Below are 23,405 nucleotides of genomic sequence, written 5' to 3' on the forward strand. Positions count from 1 at the left end.
TTTCTTTCTGGTTGCTGTGCAAAAGCAGGAAATGGCTTTTGTTGGGGGAGTGTGAATTTGGCTTCTGCACAAAATGCTTTCAAAATCACTGAATAAACAAGCAGAAAAAGCAGGAAAAAATAATTCCTTCTTCACATATCGGTTATGGTAGGAAGATTACTTAGAATACAATAGGCTACAACCCAAAAATCAACGTTATTTTTAAGATGATCAGGCTGTTTTAAATTCTTCTCCACTAGCAGTTCTAATCCTGTTCTCTAAATATAACCATCCTGTGAGGAAAAATTGGCCTTTTTAGAGGAAGTGATTAATGTTTCAGGGATTCACAAGTTCCCTTTTGCAATCTATTCTGGAAGACACATTTCTAAACAGATCTGTGTGGTTTGGATAGCACGCGAGGTGGTATTTTCCATTGCTTAAGTCCCACATTATGATGTGGAAAGGGAAGCCAGTGTGTTTTATTTCTGTGATCTCACCTGTGTAAAGAAAGAAAATGCAGATTCTTGTACCTCAGCTCAGACACAAAGCTGTTCACAGGCTTGACATTGGAGGTTGAATGGTACTGAAGAGCAGTGAACATCAGCAGCGTTATTTGACTGAGCCATATTCACTCAGTCACACCAAATTTACACTGCTATAAATCATCCACCCTTCAGATGGACTGTCTGAGATGTGCTGGGGCAGCAGAGAATGTTGCACCCTTGGGCTCACAGCATGGAGGAGAGGCAGAAAGCTGCACAAAACAGGGAAACAGCTCTGGGTGCTTCTGAACGTGATGCAGAATGATCTTCCTCCCTTGTGTTCCTAAATTAAAGGTTGTGCCTGCCATGGCATATCGCTTGTGGACTGGGAAGTGTCACCTTCAATGTGGTAGTGATTATTTTCCTGGGGAACCATGTTTTCCATAGGTCTTGTAGGAATATTTATGCTGAAATAATACTAAAATCCTTCTTTGGAGAGGAGTGCCTGCCCTGTTTTCTGCACACATCAATGTCAATGTGAGTTCTTCTGTAATTGCATTGCACTAAAGCAGTTCTTTGTTGTTCCGGTGAAATGAGATTTATTTGATAAAAGCTTTATTCTTAAGTGAGAACTGAAAAGATGCTTCTGTGCTGTGTTGTAGCTCAGGCCATAAAATGAACATGTGACATTTATCCTGCTCTTATCTTCGGCAGAAATACCTCTGCTGAGGAACAAAGTGTGGGTGAATTTGTGGAATATTGCTTCTGCTGCAGAAACCCATTAATACAAAACACAATTCCTATTTAAACCTCCCAACTTTGATTGGATGTGTTCTTAAATCTGTTTTTCTGTCCTACAATATTGTATTTATTAGGGTTTTAACGCATCAGAAAGATAGCAGGGTAAAGAATGAAGGTGCCTAGGAAATTAACTTCATCCCAGTTCAGGGATTTAGTCTATAAAATGTTTTTAAATTGCTGTGATTAAAGAAGCTGGAGTTGTATCCATTTTTATCTTGAGTCATCTCCAGTTTTAAAGTAAAAATGGAGAGAGATCTATAGGCCAACAATGCTGAATGCTCTAAAGTAAGGCTAAAATTATTCTCCATCGTTTTTGTTCAAACTGAAACAATCCTGTGATGAAATTATGGCTTTGTTTTGATGATCAGACTTCGCAAGTCAGAAACCTGTAATATATGGCACCAGTGTTGCAATGCAGTTGAGTAGCACAAGGTGTAATTGCTTTTTCTGGTACACATAGGATACATATTCTGTACATATGCTGTACGTATCATATAGCAGGCAAAAGTATTCCCCTGTAAGTTGATGGACTTGCTTAGTACAGACTCAGTACTACAAATCTGTGAATTCCCACTGACTTCTTGTGTAGCGTGGGGCATTTTGCATTTCACTGGGGCAGACCTCAGAGACCAATACACTCTGGTTACACTCTGGTAGCCACTCTGTGGCTGTCTTGGGGCTACCAAACATGATTTTATTCTATTTGCAAGGCTTGATTCTCATCTTGCTCACACAAATCAGTAGTAATGTCCCAGTGGGACAATTGGATTAGGATGTGAGCTGAAGAGAGGGTAGGTGGTCTGTTTCCCTCTCAGCATCCTCTTCCTGTGACCTCTTCTGTGGTTTGTCTCCTCACAGTATAGGGTTTTTGTGAATTTATTTAATTACAGGATAGATGATCTTGTCACTGAACACCCATACAGCAGTGCGGGAGAAGTCCATTAATAGTTAATGGTCAGAAACATGTCCCTAAAGGAACTGGCTTATAAATGGAGTCTGGTGACATGTAAGTGGCATGTTTGTACCTCCCCTGGCTCCTGACACAATGTAAGCGTTAGATGCAGCACTGAGAACGCTCCTCATGGGAGGAAAGGCACAAGGCAGATGGCTTTCAGTGGTCCTTGAAAAGTCACCACCCTGGAGATCTGGTAGGCTGGGCTGAGGTTGCTGCTTTTGCTCTTCTCTCGGCAGAACGTTTTCAGAGCTATTCTGTACTGTTGAATTCTTTGGAGAAGGTCTATCATTTCATACATTGCATATATAAAATAGTGTATTTTATTAGAAAGGGGCAATACTGTTTGTGAGGTTTATGCCTATCACTGTATTTGTGTTGTTTTTTAATACCATACGTTTAGCAGATGCTTGGATGTTGTGTGTTATAGACTAATTCAGACACCAAATATTAATTATTAATACTAGAATAACCAAATGAATCTATCGTTGCACCTCTGTTTTCTGTATGTCACTGTACAATTTTAATATTAAGATTTTAAGTCTATAAAATTGAACATAAACCGTCTGTAGGGATATTTTATATTCAAACCATGTAGGTGAACAATGACATAAGTAACAATCGTGTTAAAAGAAGCTAATTACTGTGGGATGTCATGTTAGGTGGAAGTCACTGAGTAGGCAAATACTGTACAAAGACAATAGCATATAAAACAGACACGTCTTTGGAGTGATCCTAACCTAGTGCTGGGATGAAAATATGACCTTTTCTTGTAACTGTGGAATATTCCTGGTCTTTGTGAGTAGGCCCTTGGGTCAGCTAATGGCTGCTGGCCTGAACGGGTAACGTGATCTCCAGGAAAGGAATTACCATTCAGGCTCTCTTGGTGATTCCGAGTTATGATTCAGAGCTGTATTTGTAAGAGTCTGAAGAAAAAAGGGGAAAAAAAGAGGAAAGATTGTATGTATCTCTGAGAGTTGTGTAGCTGCAACGTTGAGTGATACCACAAGATGAATTATGAGGTTGTCAGTTATTAAATTTTATATAAACAGAAGGAGAAAACCCTCAAATGTAATGTGCACTGAGCATTATTTTTCCCCCTTTGGACTCTGCAGACATAAAATCATAGAATAGTTAGGGTTTGAAAGGACTTTAAGATCATCCACTGCAAGAAGCCATTCACGCCATTAAGAGATCCCTGTCTGGATAAGGCAGACTTGAGGTAGATGTAGACGTGAACAGACCAAGGCCATGTAGGTGCAGCAGTTCAGTGGCAGAGTTGAGAGTAGGATTGACCTGGCGAGATGTATTGCTGAAACATCCTGCTTAAGTGTTCTCTTTGGTGGTGGTGGCACTTGGTTTGGGGTTTTTTAAGAACTATATGGAAAAATCAGTTTAACCATTGAAAATGGCACTAGGACGTCTGAAAAAGTTATATCAGACTGTTTACAGTGAAAGAGTTTAGACTGAAATTAATGTGCATTTCTGAGTGCTTTGCCTCTCTTTAGAAACTCTAAAGTCACTGAGTGTCTATTCAAATCTGTCAGCCAGTGTGGCTCTTCTCAGGGCAGTTTATGTGCCTGCTTAAGTAACATGCAAACCAAATTGACCTCAGAAGTAGCAGAAGGATGTCCTGCATCCTTGGTTCTGATCTCATCAGTAAACCAGACCTGAATTATTCATGCAGTTTTTATGAGAATCGGCTCTGAAAATGATCGATGGAGGTGAGACTACAGAACTTATTCCTCCTTTTTATTTCCAGCACATCTCCCAATGGGATTTACAAGAATGAAAATCAAAATTCATCTTCAGTACCAAATTGAACATTGTAAGACGTTGGGGTTTTTTTCCCCCCTGATTTAGATTCATCTCCCAGTGTATAATAATTTGTTCAGTACGTACTCATATGAAATTTATACCTTACCTTTATGATACAACAGCTTCAGATGCTTCGGAGGGCCAGGTGTGATGGAATCTGTGTGTTACCTTTAGGTGTTGCCATAGGTAGTGCTTATGTACCAACACAGCAGTTTGCTCGTTTGGGTCGTTCCAAAGCATGGCTTTGAACTCCATATTTGCCTCAAACCCTTGCTTGTACCTCTGGTGCACTGAAATCTCACTATGGGAACTGAGCACTGTGTGTTGTCCTCCAGGTAGCAGGTGCCCCAAGTGCTCTTTTTCGTCATTTGATTCTTAAAGCCCAGGGAAACACATCTGCAGATAACTTGAGTATGGTTTTATGTGGCCATGATGATGGTGAGAGGTGATGGATGTGCTTGGGCAGCTGTTTGCCTCTGGAAATGAAGATAGGATGCAAAAAAAGACAGAACATCCATTTAGTGGATATTTTGTGGCCATAGGGCCATGAAGATGCTCCGAGAGCTGGAGCACTTCTGCAATAGAGCCAGGCTGAGAAAGCTGGGCTGGGTCAGCCTGGAGAAGAGAAGGCTCCTTAAGAGGACACCTTAGAGCAGCTCCAGTGCCTAAAGGGGCCACAAGAAACCTGGAGAGGGGCTTTGGACAAAGGCCTATAGGGACAGGCCAAGGGGAATGGCTTTAACCTGCCAGAGGGGAGATTGAGATGAGCTCTGAGGCAGAAGCTCTTCCCTGTGAGGGTGCTGAGGCGCTGGCACAGGGTGCCCAGAGAAGCTGCGGCTGCCCCATCCCTGGCAGTGTTCAAGGCCAGGTTGGACACAGGAGCTTGGAGCAAGCTGCTCTAGTGGAAGGTGTCCCTGCCCGTGGCAGGGGGTTGGAACTGGGTGAGCTTTAAGGTCCCTTCCAACCCAAACCGTTCTATGATTCTACAGTTCTATGAATCTAATTAGTGGATTGAGTTTTTTGAGTACCAGTGAGAAGCATGAGCTTCTGGAGTGCTAGCTGGGCATCAGTGACAGGTATGAGAGACCTCAATTAGTCTGGGGCTTGTTCCACTAATAAGGCAAAGGTAACATACTTTTTTCAAAGTGCAAAGTTTGGAAGAATATCTATAAATTTAAATACAGGTGGACAGAGGCTGTTCACCTCAGCTCTGATGGAGCAAATTCCCCTTAAGCTGGTCTTTATGTTGTTACTCATGATTCCACAACCCCGGCTGGTGGAGAGCCGCTCTCTTGATTCCATTGCCCATTCCCCACTCCCAACAGAGGCAGCTCTTTTCCATAATGCACCTCCTGGCTCTGATAATTCATAATATCACACACCCATTCCTCTCTAGACTATCCATATTGCACACCAATAGGTCAGTGCTCCATAAAGTAGCTATGCATGTTCTGGGCTTTTTTTCTGAAGATATATGCTAAGTTAAAACTATATAGATTTATCTCAAAGTGGAATAACTCCACAAAATCCTGTGGAGCTCCCTCGGCACATACCACTTCCAGATTTGTTCCCTGGTGCCTCTCCATAGGAAGTGATGCTGCTGACCTCAGCCCTTGTTTTCAAGCCCTGCTTTTACATTAATTTTATATCTCAGACCTCCCTTTCATTCCTGTGAAATAAAACCAGCGTGCACACGTTATACTGCTGTAGTGTGAATACCAGAAGAACCTGAGACAGATGGCAGGGTTCCTGATGCAGCTGAAGGCCACAACTCTGTTCCAAGCTACTTAATGAATCAGGTTTCCAAGTGACAACTGGGATGACCTCACTTCAGTGGCTGAAGAGGGCAAACAGAGAGGATGTGGAGCAAAGAAATCCCATTCTTGCTCACTGAGTGCTTTCCAGCTACAGCGACAAAAGGGCAATTTTTCACTCTGAAATCAGGGAGGACATAAAATTATAAACATCTGGGGCTTACAAAAAAGGGTAATGAAACTTATGAGGCTGTATTTCTGCAAGGCCAGAGGTGAAGAAGAGAAGTCAACCCTAGTGACTTCCTTCCGTATTTCCTATGGAGATTTATTGAACAGGCTGGGCAAGACCTCAAAGTTTCCAGCTGAGAGTGGGAGTGCTCCTGCTCCACAAGCTGATGCGGTGGTGCCAGATTTGTCTTGGTCTAGTATCAATCTTGCATTTCTCAGTTCTCCCCTGCTTCTCAACCTCATCTGTGTGTGTTACATTTACTGTTTACTGGCTCTCTTTCGAGAAAGGAGGTGAAAGAGATGGACTGAAAGAATATTTCTAGTCATTCTGTACTCTACTGCTACCAATTAATCATCTTGTAGTTTCTACAATTTCTACAAGCTTCTACAATCTATACCTTTTGTGCCAGTTTACAAAAGACAAAGGATACAGATCATAGAATCATAGAATCCCAGGTTGGAAGGGACCTCAGCAATGATCTGGTCCAACTTTTCTAGGCAAAGCATGACCTAGACTAAATGTCCCAGCATCCTGTCCATCCAATACTTCAAAGTATCCAACGATGGAGAATCCACCACTTCCCTGGGGAGATTATTCTCATTGTTTTCATTGTGAGAAATTTTCCTCTTGTGTCCAGTAGGAATCTCCCAGCAGTAACTTGTACCCATCACCCCTCATCTTTTCCATGTGACTCCTTGTAGAAAGGGAGTCTCCATCTTCTTTGGAGCTAGCCTTTACATACTGGAATGCGGTGATAAGGTCTCCTCTGAGCCACCTTTTCTCTAGGCTGGACAGTCCCAGCTCTTTCAGCCTTTCCACATATGGCTTCCCAGTCCTTTGATCCTCTTTGTAGCCCTTCTCTGGACTCTTTGAGCCTTTCCACATCTTTTTTGTACAGTGGGGACCAAACCTGAATACAGTCTTCCAGCTGTGGCCTGGCAAGTGCTGACTAGAGTGGGATAATGACATCTTTATCTCTGCTGGTGATGCCCTTGTTGATGTAACCCAGCATCCTGTTGGGTTTCTTTGCCGCAGGTGCACACTGTTCACTCATATTGATCTTGTGTCCTCCTGGACCCCCAGGTCCCTTTCCACAGATCTGCTCCCCACGCAGGCAGATCCCTGCCTGTGCTGCCTGCTGCTTTGTGTTTACCCAGGTGCAAGACCTTGCGCTTGTCCTTGTTGAACTTCATAAGGTTCTTGTTAGCCCACTCCTCCAGCCTTTCCAAGTCATCCTGCAGGGTGGCTCTCCCTCTCACAAGTAGTGGATACTACTTCTGAGTATCCACTTCCCCGCTCAGCTTGGTGTCATTGGCAAACTTCATCAGGATGCATTTGATCCCATCATCTAGATCTCTTATGAAGACATTGAACACCTTTGGGCCCTGGTGAGGGATGGAAAGCTATGCCATCTTAAGACAGCAAGCTCCTGCTAATTTCCCAAACTGGCTGAACAGATGCATGAACATATGTTCCTTCCTGTAGCTTTTACTCCATCACTGACCCACAAACTGGTCCTACAGACTGAGACTTTGCACTTGAATCCCCATCTCCACAATGTTATGAGCTGGGGCCATCAGATGAATTCTCTATCTCTAAAACCCATGTGTCCCATCTCATCCTGCTTCATCCTTGGCTGGAGCTTCAGAATAATATTCTAGATGATACAAGGGCTCTTACTTTTCTGAGAGCCCTTGTATCATCTGCCCACAGCTGGATCTGTATTGCCTGCCCACAGCTGGATCCATAGTGGTTGCTCCTTGTGCAGCTTTGAGTTGGAGCCAATTCTCATGGAATATCTCAAGTTGGCAATCTGGTTTACCCCACGAACTTTACAGCAGCATTATTTTTTGTTCTGTGTATTCCCTGTATTTCTCAGAGAAAAGACATTATGAATAGAACTGGCTCATATATGTAATTTCCTTTTCACAGGAAATCCTGTTGTTCTGGGAAAAACTTTTCTTGCAGTTGGAAAGTAATCTTAGAAGTAGTCTTTAAAAAATGTCCTACGCAAGAGAGAACATCAGTATTTTCACTAAGGAAACCTGAACACAGGATCTGATTTTTCCAGGATATATGTAATGTAGACCTTGGAGTGTAGTCCTGGTATGTGCTTCCAGGCTTTATACTCCCTCCCAGATCCCAGGCTATGATAGTGTTTGTCTGGTATTGAGCTTCCCTTTATATTTCTTTGTTAAATACCGTATTTTGCCAACACAATTGCTTCTCATTACAAACTCAGCAGCGTTTGGGTTATGGTTAAGACGGCCTTATTTGCTTATAGTGCTGCTGAAAATTAGGAGTATTTCATCGAATCTTTTGGGAATTACTAAATATTAGCAAAACGAAGCCTTGTGCTGGAGCTCAGGCACCACAACTCTCTGTGCATGGACTCAGGAGGTTCTCCAGAGGGGAAGGTCATACAGTGAACAAAAAAGAACAGACATTTCTCTTTACTTCATGTGCTTATGCCCACCTTAACCAAGAAGGAGACCAAGTAAAGGTAGATTGTTTAAAAGGGAGATAAACATGTGCAGAGTCTTTCCATCATTTGAATAAAGGAGAACTGCGTATGAAAAGAGTTTAACAAAGCAGGTACAAATAGGAATAGGACATGAAAATAGAGTTTTTTCCCCTTTCCGTTATATTTCATATATTTAGATATTTACTATGTTACCTGTGCTATACAGACAGGTTGGAACAAAGGAGTCTAAACATAATTGTTTCAGTATTACAGAGCAACACTTTGAGTTTGAAATGAAGAGAGTAAAACATTAACTAAGTGTAGCACACTGAAGCCATATGGAAGCCTGAGAGATATGAATTACCTTTTGTTTTGTTGGTTTAGATGATAACTTTCTAGATTTATTTTTATGACACAAGAAACACTTCTCTACTGGGAAAATATCACACGACCCTGTTTCTCTTTCATTCTCCAGCTTAAAGGTTTCCTGAACCAGCTTTGGAAGGAGGGGAAAGCATTATTTTGTTGAATACCTGCTGTGCAGCTTTATTTACAGAAGCTCTTTGTTTGCAGCTGTTCTTAACTTAAACTATATTGAGCTTCAAACAGGGTGCATCTTTGAAAGGATGTAATTTAAAATGCTGCAGGCTAACTCTTCCAATTTGACTGTTCTGTGGCCTGCTGAATGTTACGGTTGAAGCAATGACACAAAGAAGGTATTTTGAGGAGCAGCAGTGATAGATGTAATAGAAAGCCAGACATGCTATTTTTGAAAAGTTCCCCAGGCAGTGACATAGAATCATAGAATCCCAGATTGGTTTGGCTTGGAAAGGAGCTTAAAACTCATCCAGTTCCAACCCCCTGCCACGGGCAGGGACACCTTCCAGTAGAGCAGGTTGCTCCAAGCCCCTGTGTCCAACCTGGCCTTGAACACTGCCAGGGATGGGGCAGCCACAGCTTCTCTGGGCACCCTGTGCCAGCGCCTCACCACTCTCAGAGTGAAGAATTTCTTCCTTATATCCAACCTAAATTTCCCCTGTTTCAGTTTAAACCTGTCACCCCTTGTCCTATCACTACAGTCCCTGATGAAGAGTCCCTGTCCAGCATCTTTGTAGGCCCTTTCAGATACTGGAAGGCTGCTCTGAGGTCTCCACGCAGCCTTCTCTTCTCCAGGCTGAACAGCCCCAACTCTCTCAGCCTGTCTTCATAGGGGAGGTGCTTTGGCATAAGTTTGCTGACAGAAAAGAAAGCTCCAAAAATCCCCAAGTAAAGCAAACATCCAAAGCAATTAGCTGGTAGGAATCCTTTAGCTTTGCGCAGGAGTAGAGGTGATGAGTGCTGGGCCGTGGTGTGTGCCCTGATGGTGTGCGAGGAGGTGGGAGGTCTCATTGGGATTCTGCAGAGGCAGTGGGGAGAATGGGTTCACTGTGCTCCTCAAGCTGTAAGGGGTGACACCAGGGTCTTTTCTTCCCCAGCTCACCACAGGCTTCATGCTGAGGTAGATTTAGGCGAATGTAATCGAATGCAAATCCTGTACCTGTGCTTCTGCTGCTTAAAATAACCACGAGCTTCAGGAAACCAAACAGAATCTGTCAGCTCAGAGTTATCTTTTACCTTGAACAAAATGAGAGGAGTCCTTGATTCAGGATGGCTCATACACTGCTGCTGCGGGATGAAATGGCTTTTCATTTCATGGCAAATTTTGACCCCATTGTGCTGGGGGAGTGGAGACTTACAGCCGTGCACAGAATTGATGGAAATAGGCAAATCAGTCCTGTCCTTTGGGAAACTGTCATATTCAATTCAGTCTGTTACACACCCATAGTAAAAGCCTGCATCTAACCAATAGGCTGTTGGAATGTATAGTCAACGTGTGTTCAGTTCATATGAATATGACACCATTGTTACTGCATTCCTTGCTCCCAAAAATAGGCTTCAAGACAAAAGGTTTAAAAGCTAAAGTTTGGTCTCAGTTTTGTTTAAGAACAAATTAGATCAATAGTTTTCTGCCTAGTGAGGGTGCTGAGGTGCTGGCACAGGGTGCCCAGAGAAGCTGTGGCTGCCCCATCCCTGGCAGTGTTCAAGGCCAGGTTGGACACAGGGGCTTGGAGCAACCTGCTCTACTGGAAGGTGTCCCTGCCCGTGGCAGGGGGTTGGAACTGGCTGAGCTTTAAGCTCCCTTCCAGCCCAAACAAACCTGGGATTCTATGGTTTTCAGGTCTGGAAGAACATTTCCTAAGGCTGTATTCCTGTAAGAGCAAATGCTGTGTCCTTGTATGGTTTAGGTCTTCACTTAATGTTTAGATTACCCGTCATTTTGTACAGTTGCTGCCTCTCAACCTTGCATTTCATTTGAATGGTTCCATTTTGTGTGCTGCTGTTTCCTTGCTGGGTTGGCACCAACCCATCATAGTCCCTGTGGGGTTTGTGTCTCTGTGAGCACACAGCGCTACAAAAGGATTATTGATAATACCAGGACTTTACAGGTTGTCTCACCTTGTGTAACAAAGCCAGACACTTACTGTCTGAAAAGGGGTATGGTACAATTCTGCCAAAAATAGAATGCAGTATTTCCATGGGGAAGAATGCACAAGGATTTGCTGTACCTCAGGTATCTCTGTGTTTGCTTTCTCACCTGTAGGATCACACACAGAAATTTGATGCTATTTTGGATGGGGTTTTCGATGAAGCTGTGAAATTCTCTTGGAAAGATCGTTCTTTTCTTTTTGTGCCAAGGGAAGTTGTAGAGACTAACACAGGGCAGTCAGTGGTGTTGTCTGTGTGGTTAAGCCACCTTCACGCTGGAAATCAGGCTTTGCAGGACAGGTTTATTTCCAAGCGTGTGTTCCCTTTTGTAACACAAAGATGCCTTAAGTGACATAAATAGTGGTGTATGAGGAAGACTATGGCCATGATACTCTGCTCTGGGAGCCAAACTGCAATGTAAAATCTCCTTTGGGAAATGCAGAGCTAGCCTGATGGCCGAGGTCTATGCCACCAGCTCCGAAAGCCCTGCATTTCCAAGCGTGACCTGCAAACATTCATCTTCACCCTGCTCACGAATCTCTTATTGATTTTCCCCAGGAGCTCTGACTCCGAAGAAGCATTTGAGACCCCGGAGTCCACTACACCGGTAAAGGCACCACCGTCACCTCCACAGCCACCCCCTGAAGCAGCGGCGGCGGCGGCAGCAGTTGTAGCCGACATAGCAGAACAAGAGATCAAACCTCAGCTGCCCTTGGACGATACAGGTAAAGAGCATGTAGTATATGGGACAGGTTACTGAAGTGGGTGAAGCTGCAGGGAGGTGTTTGTTTAAGCACAGGAAAGGAATTGATGCTGATAAAATACCTTCTAGGAGATATTTTAGTGTATGCTGGGCATTATCCATGCTCGCAGGAACAGCCCTGTCACCTCCTGGAATAAAGAATCTCTTCATCTGACAAATATTAAAGAAGAGAGGTGCTTTGTAAAAAAACATTTCTTCCTTTTCAATCAAACTTCAGTCCACAGGATCTTTACAGAGTCAGATGAGTAGGAAAAGGAGGTATGAGCTACAGATGGAGGTATCTGGGTGAGCGCTGTTAACTAGGACAGTTAACAATGTTGACTGTTAATGTATTGTCACCTGAAGCAGAAGGTGAACAAAAAGCCCATTAGAATAACAAAAATATTGATACTACCTTTATAGGAGGAACAGGGGAGTATGTGTGAATGTATGTATAATATACATACATAAATTGGTACACAGTGTGAAAATAACACTTTCAAAAGTGAATATCATGTTTAAAAAACCAAAGAAATTGGTTTCCCCCTTTCCCCCAAAAAGTGTTCTTTGTTCTCCAAATTGAGTAATGGAATGTGAGGGAGTAGAAAGCACTCCATTAGCCCAAAATAGCTTTGTTTGGGCTGTCAGGTGACAGCTCAGCAGTTTAACATTGAGTTCCTCATTATGCTGTCTTCTTTGCTATCCAAAAGTCAAGTCATCTTGATCACCTGGCTAAATCATACAAAGGTAATTTTCCTCCCAGCAGACAGAAGCTCACTCGTATTTCATTTGGGAAGATGTACATCACTGCCAGGTAGCATTTAAATGCTTCCATTTATACTCTCAAAGTGGTTTGTGCTTAGCAGAGGGCAAAGCAATGTCCAGGGCTGGTGTGTGTATCATAAAGGCTGTCCAGCTTTGATTGAAACCTTCAGGAAAAAGAAGTGTTGCAAGTGTCTCGAGCCACCTAAAGCATTTCTGGGATTTACACATTAAGGAATACTCTTTAAGAGCATGATTTATGAGACAAGTTTATAAGAAGCTGGAAAGATCTTCAGCAAGCTGACTCCACAAAATAGAAATTAAATACTGAGCCATCCTGACACTTCTTCCTTCCTGCTGCTACAGTTCCCTCATCATTATAGCAAACATTTCCCATTCTCCATCTTCTTTTTCTTTTTCCAATCTTTTGCAATCTAATGATTACAAAATAAGCACTGAGAGAACAAAAGAGCACATATGCTAAACGGGACTGGAGTGTGGTTTTAATTACTGCAATAGATTATCCTCAAACCCTTGATTACACATGTGCTTCCCTGGCACACGTGCTTCTTGTCTCCCTACCTCCCACATCTCCCCCTCCTTTCTTTCACATATTTCTGGACAAAGGTGGGGAACTGAATATATCTATCCTTAGCTGGTGTGAGCTATACTGAACGGTGGCAGAGATGAAAACATTCCACTTGCAAATAAGATTTGTCCATGGGAGGCCAGTTGCCACAAACCAACAGAGCTATATTCAGCATTGCAAAATGCAGTTGTACAACAGGGTGATTTGAAGGAAAGAAGGCAAGTAATACAGAAAAAAATCCTGTAGGAGGGCAACACAAAGCATTTGTTTTGGAAATCTTAAGAAATGAATAATACTAGGACTATTAGCTTAGGTGTTTGCATGCTGCTTCAGAAAAGAGTTAAACATTTTGTGCTTTATAAGCTGCTTGAGTGACAGTTATCTTGTAGTTTATTTACCTCATAGGTTATGCATGTGGCTGCACACAGAGAGAGTAAGTCCTTCCTCGGGGGTTTTGGGCTGTTGAAGCTGATTTCCTCAGTGGTACCATACAGCTAAATAAATAGGTTTCAATAAAAGAAGGTGTAAGGAATATGGGCAACCAGAGAGCCCGGCGAGCACAGGGAGAGGCAGGGATGTCCAGCTGGGTTGCTGGTTCACCAGCTACATGGCTTTGTCTTCTACGTGAGGCTGGTGACAGAGCGTGTGTTTGGGTGGAAGGAGGAACCATAGGAAGTGTTTAAAGGGTTGTTTCATCTATATCTGATAATAATTACTCGTGCAGACGGCTGCAGTTGTGCTGCTTGGTATCATTAACGCAGCAGCTGGACCCCACTGCTGGAAAGCCAAGAGGAGAGTTTTTAATTAGGTTGACTTCAACACTAGCTTAGTAAATATGATGAAAGGGAAATACAGCTAGACTCATGCTGGGGTTGTGCCAGCTCCTGGTGAGGTAAAACCTGCTGCATGGCTCCAGTCCAGCAGCAGCAGAGCAAGAGAGGGGTCTTGGTCTGCGGGTGAGTCTGGAGGGGAAGAGGAGTAACACAGAATGTATGGAAGCTGCCTCTGAACCCCAAAAAGTGTCACTAGTGCTTTCCATTCCTCCATAAATGGTTTGTTTGTTGTGGGGAATGTGGGCTGTATTCTTGAGACAAATGACTTTGAGGATGCTTTTATTTTTTTAATTATTATTAGTATTTTGGAGGTATTTTAAACTATCATTGCCTGTCTCATCAGTTTCTCATAGCAGTCTGCTTTGTCCCTCATTGCAGCCATCTGAGAACCAGAGAGTGCTCCAAATCTTTTCTCCCAAATATTCCCTGTTTCTGGCCAGGAATTCCTGCCTAGGCAGGGGCATTTCTTCTGCCTCTCTGCCCTCCCCCTCCTCCCCTTCTCCAATTGATTAATGAATTCAGATTGCATACACAGGGGAGATGTGAGAGCTGAAGTCCCCTCTATGCATTACTGCCTGCCAGTCAGGATGTGGAGGACTATATTAAAGTCCTTCTTGTGCCAGGGAAAATGAGGTCAGGCTTTCCAATAGAGAGAGATGATGATCCAGACACAAACAAACCAAATTTTTGGCATGGAAAACATTCTTCAGTGTTTATCCTCTTGAAGCCTGACAGAGAAGAATTGAAAAAAACCTTCATATAAAAGTTTTCTCTCAGAATAAATGACAAAAGTATTTTTAAAGAAGCTTTTTACAAAGCACTACTAAATGATTTCATAGATTAAGAGGCTTCTCTTGACAGGCTGAAATAGCTGGGCTGGTTCACCCTCGAGAAGAGAAGGCTTCTTAAGGGGAGACCTTAGAGCAGCTTCCATTTTCAGCCTCTTGGGTCTCCCCCTCTTGTAGAGATATTTCAGCAATATCTCAGCACTCCACCATTACAGCAATTTGTTATAATTTAAAGAGAAAAATATCTTTAAATAGCTAGAAATACTTCATGTGTTTTAACCCCTTAATTCTGTATTTCTTTCTTAAGGCTGTAAAAAGATCTAAATCCCAATACCCATCCTGATCTAAACCTACGAATGGCTCCCATCCTTTCATATTCCATATAAACAGCGGTAGCAAGGTAATTAACATGTTATATCCTTATCAGCAGACAGCTCTGACCACATGCATGGGGTTTGTTACTGTTCTGGTAATTTCATAGAATCATAGAATGGGTGGGTTGGAAAGGACCTTAAGATCATCTAGTTACAATACCCTGTCATGGGCAGGGATGCCTCACACTAGACCATGTCGTCCAAGGCTCTGTCCAGCCTGGCCTTGAACACTGCCAGGGATGGAGTATTTGCTTATGGATCTTTATTTAACAAAGGCTGAGTTAAATCAGGGATGTGTCTACCTCACTGTTCTTGTGGGACATTGAAGCTTTATTGGCGTCCAAGTGGCATCAAAATCTTGCAATGTACAACAAAAGATTCCTGTAGTTGACTAGAAATGGGTTTGGATTTTTTGTATTCCTTTTTATTGAGACTAACAACAGAAATTTGTTTTCTCTATTAACGCGAATGGTTTTATAACATCTTTCTAGCAACTTTTGCTTCTGCCATAACAGTACCAGGTGAAAACGCCAAGGGTTGTTTTGGGTTTGGTTTTGGAATTGGTTTTGGTTTTCATACGTGATCCAGGCAAAATTTCTCTGAAATTGGAGAAATTTCCTTATGGAAGGAGCAGAACTTGGACCTTCTTTTTTAATTAATAAAATGAGGTTTTGTTTTCTGGGATTCCTGGTTTCTTAAGGCAACATAAGTTCTTGCAATGCTTCATAAACCTTAATATCTACCTGTGGGCAGCTCTCACCAGTATAAATTGTGGGTGACTGTCAGCACCAATAAAAAGTATAAACCTCATTTAAGACCTTGTACTGTCCCCTCTATAGGGCAAAACCTGCCTTCATTTTCATAGCTTTTGTTGTAGCATGTTCCTTTGCGATCAGATAGCATTTTAGTAAAATATTGTAATTAGTAATGCTGATTTGCTTTATTCTGTGATGTAAAAGGACAAGTGGCAGTGCTGTTAATGTCAGGGAAGAGTGGTCTTCATACCTCTTCGTAGTAAAAAAGCCATGCTGTTTTGCGGTTGTGAGTACCATTCATATCTTCCTATCCAGCCTTTGCAGTTGTGCTAGTCCCAAGCCAGTTCTGCTGTAATGCCAGCAGAGTCTAACAGCAGCATTTCCCTCCTACCAAAAGCCATGTTTTCCGAGCCAGTTTCACATATTGTTTCATCGAGAAACAATAAAAGTATCACTGTGGTGAGTCGAGCAATGCTCTGCAGAAATGTATACGCTTAAGTAAAGGATTTGATTAGGAGGAAGATGTGAAATAAGCAATTAAAGAAGATTAAAGCTTTGCACTGTGCGGAGCACACCAAATTTGAATCCTACTTTGCCTTGAGTAGCTGGAAAGCCTTGTATGTTCTCGTTGCTGCTGTGATGCATTCCCAACCTCAGCTCTACTGCGCCTGTTATTTACAATCCAAGTCCTGCAGGGCATTGCTTTGGTTTATTTGATTTTATTTTGTTTAAATGTGTGTTTGTACTGACTTTGAACAAGGGGCCTCAATCCTGTTGGGGCCTTTGGTGCACACCAGAATGAAAACAATGAGTAATTGCAGACAACTTCTTGTTCAGATCCCCCTTTCATTTCATGCTGACCTACATTTGTACTTTACCAATGTATTAGAGCTACACCAGTGTTTTATTATCACGTACTCCCATAAAGCATCTTCCATTCTCATTTCAGTGTAAAACATACAGATTAGCCAAATGCTGGAGTTTTATGACACTCTTTGAGCAGTCCCCTTAGCAGAAGATCCATCAGTGTCAGAAAGTGATGTGTGTGTGAAGCAAGCACCAGCTCAGCTGGCAAATCAAGTCTAATTAATGGCTTCCCAGCCTGGCTAAAACCAAACCCAACCTAGTGGTAATTAAGGAGAAAAAGAAACTGTCCTGAAGTACTGCCACATTACTGGCATTCATTTAGCAGAAAACACATTAAAAGATCATTTTAATTGATGTGGCTTAGTAAACTTCCACGGTCTTAAAAGAAAAGCCGTGTAGCTGTCATTCGTTTGACAGCCTCTGGAAATACATTGGGCAGCACAAAGGTATTGCTTTGGGAAATTGCCTTAAATCTGTCCAATTTCCTTAAATCCGTTCTGTCCTCTATATCCATAAATAAAAATTCTTGCAATCCCTATGCAGACATAATTTCTTCTGAAACAAAGGAAAAATGTGGAGTTTTCTGTCCTTAATCCATTCATAGCTTCTGACTAAATCATTGATTGACTCTATCACTTTTATGAACAATGTTAATGAACGTAGCTGGGCAAAATGGGAATTATTTTGCAAAACATGTTGGGACTGGAAAGAAAAAGATGTGTAGAAATTTCCCTGAAATCATTTAAGGATGAGGAAAGCATTCATTTTTGTTTGACTTTTTCTTTATAATTGCATAGTTTATAAAAATGACAATATGAATAATGCTGCATTGCTTCAATAGGAAACATGGGGCATTTTGCTCCAGGGTGTATGAGTAAGAGCTCAGAGGAGCTGACTTGAACTTTCCAGCTTGAACTATGAGCTGGAGAGAGATTTCCCTGGTGTCTTATGCCCTGAGTGTGTCACACACACATAGGCAGAGGTGACTGTGTGACATTCAGGTAGTAGCAGTGACAGCAGGAGGAAACCCCACATTCAGGATTTATTAAACACTTGAGCAATCAACTTTAATGAGCTGTAAGGCAACAAGGACCATCATCTTAATAATTTCCTACTTGGATATTTTATGTTGGTTTTTTATATGCATTTCATCTTTTTCTACTTTTTCCAATATACTTGTTATATCCCAAGTCAAGAGTCTCCTATAAATCATTTTATGATTCCATTCAACAAGCAAACCTTTAATTACAATGAAAAGCTGTGTGGATTAAGAGTTTCAGCATATAATTCTCTCTATAAAATTTTCTTTCCATTGGTAAGTTAAAACTACTCTTGGAGAAATCTGTTGTAAATCATCTGTAGGGAGCTTCCTGTGGTCTTTTTAAAGGAAGATTTCAAATTGAGAATATTTCTACAGCTCTAGTTGACTAATTTTTTTACCTTTGCCATCATTTATTTCCTGCGAAATTCTTAATGATTCATGTCTCATTATGAGCTCGGAATGATGAGGTCAAAATGGAGTGTATTGACTGCTTTGGGCATATGGAGGAGCAGCATTGATGGGTTGTGGAGAGGAAACCATGTTCCTCTGGGAAAACTGGTAAAAATAGCACATGGGAAACAAACCTTAAGATCAACATGTAATTGCTGAAGCACCAGTCCATTTACAGGGAACATACTGCATTAGAGCTCTGACACAATTGTGAGAACTCTTTATAACAGCAGAAAATGCAAGTAATAAAGTGCTTGATATTAATTTTTTCTGGTATTTGGCTTATTCAGCTAAATGTTATGGTAATATCCATTTCTTTAACTAAGCGATAATTAGTTTAGCAGAGATGCTCTAGAGGCTGTTGCAAATGCATATTTTGTGTTTTCATGCAACTTGCCTTGAATCCTTTTTTTGGGGAGAACAGAACTATTTTTTCCCTTCGTCTAGGTCATATATTGTAAACGCCACTTTGGTGTGTGTGTCCTTTCATTATTGCTTAGTCCATTTGTCTGATTTTAACCCTTTTTTCCCCTTTTACTTGTAGTAATATTAGATTTTAGTAAAACTTACTAAGTTCCAGCTTTTAAAATGTGCTTATAATTCACTGAGCTTCCTGTTTGTTCCCACAGGATCATGTTCAGAAGCTGTACCTGTAACTGATGTGTCACACAGCGAATCAGTTGAAGAAAGCCCTTTCCGTCCCCCTTCCCACTCTTTTTCCACCGTCTTCGATGAGGACAAGCCAATAGCCAGCAGTGGAACTTACAACTTGGACTTCGATAACATTGAGTTGGTTGATTCTCTACATGCCTTAGGACCAAGCTCTCCAGAATCAAAGAATCGTGACCCCAAAGCAAATGTGCGAAGAAAATCTACTGATTCACTCCCAGTTTCCAAATCTACGTTGTCTCGATCTCTTAGCTTACAAGCTAGTGATTTTGATGGAGCATCTTATCTTGGCAACAGTGAGACATTAGCGCCGGCAGCAGATGTTTACGGTACTGGTTCAAGCAGTGCTTCTAGTACCCTTAAGAGAACAAAGAAATCCAGACCAGCTTCCTTAAAAAAGAAGCAGCCAGCCAAAAAACCTCTGGATGCTCCACTGGTGAAGGAAACACCACAAGAACCGCCTGACCTTGGCCAAGCTGACTGCGACCCAGGTGAGGATAAAGCAGCATCTGAAGCTAAGGCTGAGTCGGTAAGGCCTGAATGTACTGAACCTTCTAAAATCTCTGCTGAGAAACAGGAGGCCCCGCCTGTGCCTGAAGGATCCCATCCATTGGATCCAGACAGTTTGGAAGGGATTAGTGCATTTAGCACTGGAGGCAGCAAGGTACAAAACTCTCCTCCTGCCAATAAGAAAACACTACCTCTTACGACGGCACCGGAGGCTGGGGAGGTGACTCCACCTGATACTGGAGGACAAGAAGACCCTCCGGTCAAAGGTGTTGCCGTGAGGCTGGAGTTTGATTACTCTGAAGAGAAAGGGGTGAGTGAAGACCAGCAGGAGAGTACTCCTCCTCCCAAAAAAGCAGGTAAAAAGCCTGGTGCTAAAATGCCGCTAAGGAGGCCAAAGACTAAAAAGTCAGTGGAAAAGCTTGACAATGCTCCTACGACACCGACCAAGTCACCCACTGATCCAAATGAAATCCCTATCACAAAAGGCTCTTACACTTTTGATATTGACAAGTGGGATGATCCCAATTTTAACCCATTCTCATCTAGTACAAAAATGCAAGAATCACCCAAACTGCCTCAACAAACGTACAGTTTTGAGCCAGACATGTGTGAGGACTCTGTTGACCCTTTCAAGTCGTCTTCTAAGATAGCCAGCTCGCCCTCTAAATCTCCAGCTTCCTTTGAGATACCAGCCAGTGCCAATGAAACAAATGGAACCGAAGGAGACAACTTGAATAAACCTGCAAAAAAGAAGAAGACACCATTAAAAACGTAAGTTAAAGGGCGCTCTTATTTCTAGATTAGAAGCAGCACATTCCTGCTCCTTAGCACAAGCACACCCGGGTTACATTTGTATAGAGAAAGGAAGATGATGTTGAGTGTTGGTGGCCACACAAGCGGACTCATGCTGGGGATCTGTATGTTCTCTTCCTCAATAGCTTGATGTTTCCAGGCCAAAGGAGAGAACCAGGGCTACATCAGGCCAGATTAGGCCACTGGTCTGGAGACTGGATTTTAGAAGTCTTGGGGCTCAGTGTAGCTTTCATATAATCATAGAATGGTTTGGATGGGAAGGGACCTTAAGCTTTGAATCTGATTAAGTCCTAATATTATCAATTTTGTGCCAAATTTTCTGTGACCTTACCCCGGGGATTTGATACTATTTAAGATGATCAAGAGTCTTCACACCAGTAAAGACTATTTTATGAATCATAGTTTCTGAGAGTGGGATGTGAAGTAGTAAGGCAATGACAAATCTATTGCACAAAGCAGGAAGGTGGTTTTATGTGGTGACTTATGGTATTTAAAAGAAAACAACCTGAAACTGAAAAATGCAGTATGGAGTTCTATTTTTTTTACGTACAAGGCTAAACACGTGAAAATTTCCTTTCTGTGAAGGAGTTTACAGTTCTGCAGAAGGGTTTAAATCTTGAGTGCTACACATTAGGGAAACATCCAGCTTTTAGACACAAACATAAATCTTCTAGCTTGTTGTATTTAGGTATTTAGTTAAAAACCTCGGTGGCTAATGTATACCTCATGCATCAATTCCGTGATTAACTTGTTGCTGTGCCTGCTACCTTCTCTGTTCAGACATGGTTATTTCTAGTTGGTAGTCAATAAGTTTATATCCCATTTATCTGAAATAGATATCCTATGTGTATCTATAAGAAAGTATCTTAGTGCATATTCCTTTATAGTATAAATGTTTCAGCTAGCTAACAAAAATGTGAATAAAAAATGTAAAAAGCCTGGCAATTTGAAGATAACATGGTTGATGTAAGACATGACATCCCTTACAGAGGGAGATGAAGATTATTCAGTTGTTTCTGAGCAGCTTGCTGCCCTCTGGGCTTCTAATTCACGTCTCTTGCCAGACTTGAGGAAGCTTGTGCCATTTTTTTCTTTTTAGGAGCATTTCTGACTTCTGGGAAGTATAGTTGAGTTGGTTTTTTGTGGGAGGAGCCTGGGTTTTGTGATTTTTGCTTCTTTTTGAGGTATGCCTGAAGTTTAGAAGAAATTAAGGTGAGAATTAAGATGCATGCTAGGCTGACATGTTTTCAAAACCTCCACTCCAAGATAGCTTGATCCAAACCAAGACTTCTGACTGCAAGAGAGGAACAATTTGAATCTTACTGGGGAAGTGCAGAGGGAGAAAGGGGAATTTTAATATCACCAAGTCTGATGCTTGCAGCCAGCCAGAGTCTCCTTGTGCCTTCCAGTAGCTGCAGTGGAGTTGACAGACCCCCAGTGTAAACCTCTTGGGTCCCCCCATCATCTGTGAACATTAGAATGAATTTCAAAGTTGTTAACTTAGGGGCAGCATGAGTTTTTACCAAGAGCTTACTAAACCACATTTGTCCTTGGGAAAACCCATTGCAGGAAGGGAAGGCCCTGCCTGCAATTACAGAGTTCACTGCTGGGCTTTATCATTGTGGAAGAAGTGAAACTACCCTAGAGCAGGGCTCGCAGGTTCTTAAGTCAGGGGGCTTGCAGGGATTCCCAGCCCTTGCTTGGGACTGCTTTCACTTCATCATGTAATGTGTCTGCTTGCTGCAGCCCTGTAACCTACTTCTGCAAGTGGTTTCTCAGGAGAAGAGAATCTGCACATTAATACACAGTGCAGCCTGCAGCCAGAATACGTTCTAGAAGAAAATTAGCCTAAGGCTTGTTGGGGGATGCCGGAGGAAGCAGTGGCTTTATTTATCTTTGCCTCACTCTGGTGTCTCTTCTCCTTCAGAAGAGGCCTCAGCATTTCTTCTCTATGGGGTCCAGCGCAGAACCCCATCCCAGGCAAGGAGATGAGGTGTAAGATCCTTCTCGGCAATGCTCCTATGGTGAGACAGGAGAGAGAAGCCGCTGCAAAACAGTTCCAGGGGAAAGGTGTTTGAATTAGGAAATGGTACTGTAATATACCAGGACTTCTAAAACTTTATTAAGGGAATTTGGAACCTAATTTTGCAAAGCCAGGAGTTTTTATTAGCACTGTTGAGAGGTGCATAAATAAAACTCTGGACCAGTTTGAAAATCTGTTCCTCATATGGCAAGATAGCAATTTCTACATTAGAGCTATAGGAGGCAGAGAAGCTAGGCATTAGTAATCAGAACAGCAATGCTAAGTTTGTACTATTTGGAATCTATGTCATATGCTAGGTCTTACCTGTGTTAAATCAAGAAAAATAATCAGGTTTTATTCTTGAATGCAACCTGCAGCAGTCTGAGCATTCACCTCCATGTGAAAAGATGAGATTTTTAGAGAGAACAGACACATATTACTCTCTAGTTGTATACCTAAGTGGTGAGCTCTTCTGAGATAGATCATGTTGATCAGATGATTCTGAGCAAAGAGCAGCTGATTCCTCCTGAGTGCCTGTTTATAGTGAAGGGTAAAAATAGTGACTTGTATAGACATTGCTCTCGAAGCTGCTGTATGACTGGAGGCTGTGTTTAGAAGCACACGGTGCCAGCTTTCAAGACCATTGCATGTGAGAAGAGCAGAGCAGAAGCTGCCAAGCTTATAAGTAGACGGAAACTTTTCTTAGCCTTAATCGTTTGACAAGGTTTGCTTCTGGTTTTGAGGCAATCCATTTGTTCTGTCACAACACAAGTTAGGTTTCAGTGAGAGCTAAAATAGATGAGATTTAAAGAAAATTATGTTTTTATAAAAGCAAGTAGGGACAGGCCAAGGGGAATGGCTTTAACCTGCCAGAGGGGAGATTGAGATGAGCTCTTAGGCAGAAGCTCTTCCCTGTGAGGGTGCTGAGGCGCTGGCACAGGGTGCCCAGAGAAGCTGTGGCTGCCCCATCCCTGGCAGTGTTCAAGGCCAGGTTGGACACAGGGGCTTGGAGCAACTTGCTCTAGTGGAAGGAGTCTCTGCCCGTGGCAGGGGGTTGAAGTTGGATGAGCTTTAAGGTCCCTTCCAACACAAACCAGTCTGGGATTCTGTGATTCTGCAAAACGTCATTTTCTTTCTTGAGTCAGGTACATGATTTGAAATGGTCAAGTAGCTTTCTCTGTAC

At 42.3% G+C, this 23,405-nt stretch overlaps 1 protein-coding gene across 5 annotated transcripts in view; it reads left to right on the plus strand.

Annotated features, from left to right (window-relative positions):
* TACC2 (transforming acidic coiled-coil containing protein 2) overlaps positions 1-23,405 on the plus strand; it is a 101,988-nt gene that overhangs the window by 46,844 nt on the left and 31,739 nt on the right. For all 5 annotated transcript variants that reach the window (XM_030487483.1, XM_030487484.1, XM_030487485.1 and 2 more), the window contains 2 exons: positions 11,564-11,730; positions 18,837-20,157. In XM_030487483.1, the coding sequence (XP_030343343.1) occupies positions 11,564-11,730; positions 18,837-20,157 (1,488 nt within the window). The remainder of the gene's footprint in view (positions 1-11,563; positions 11,731-18,836; positions 20,158-23,405) is intronic.

Source organism: Strigops habroptila, chromosome 5, assembly GCF_004027225.2.
Source record: "Strigops habroptila isolate Jane chromosome 5, bStrHab1.2.pri, whole genome shotgun sequence".
NCBI classification, from domain to species: Eukaryota; Metazoa; Chordata; class Aves; order Psittaciformes; family Psittacidae; genus Strigops; species Strigops habroptila.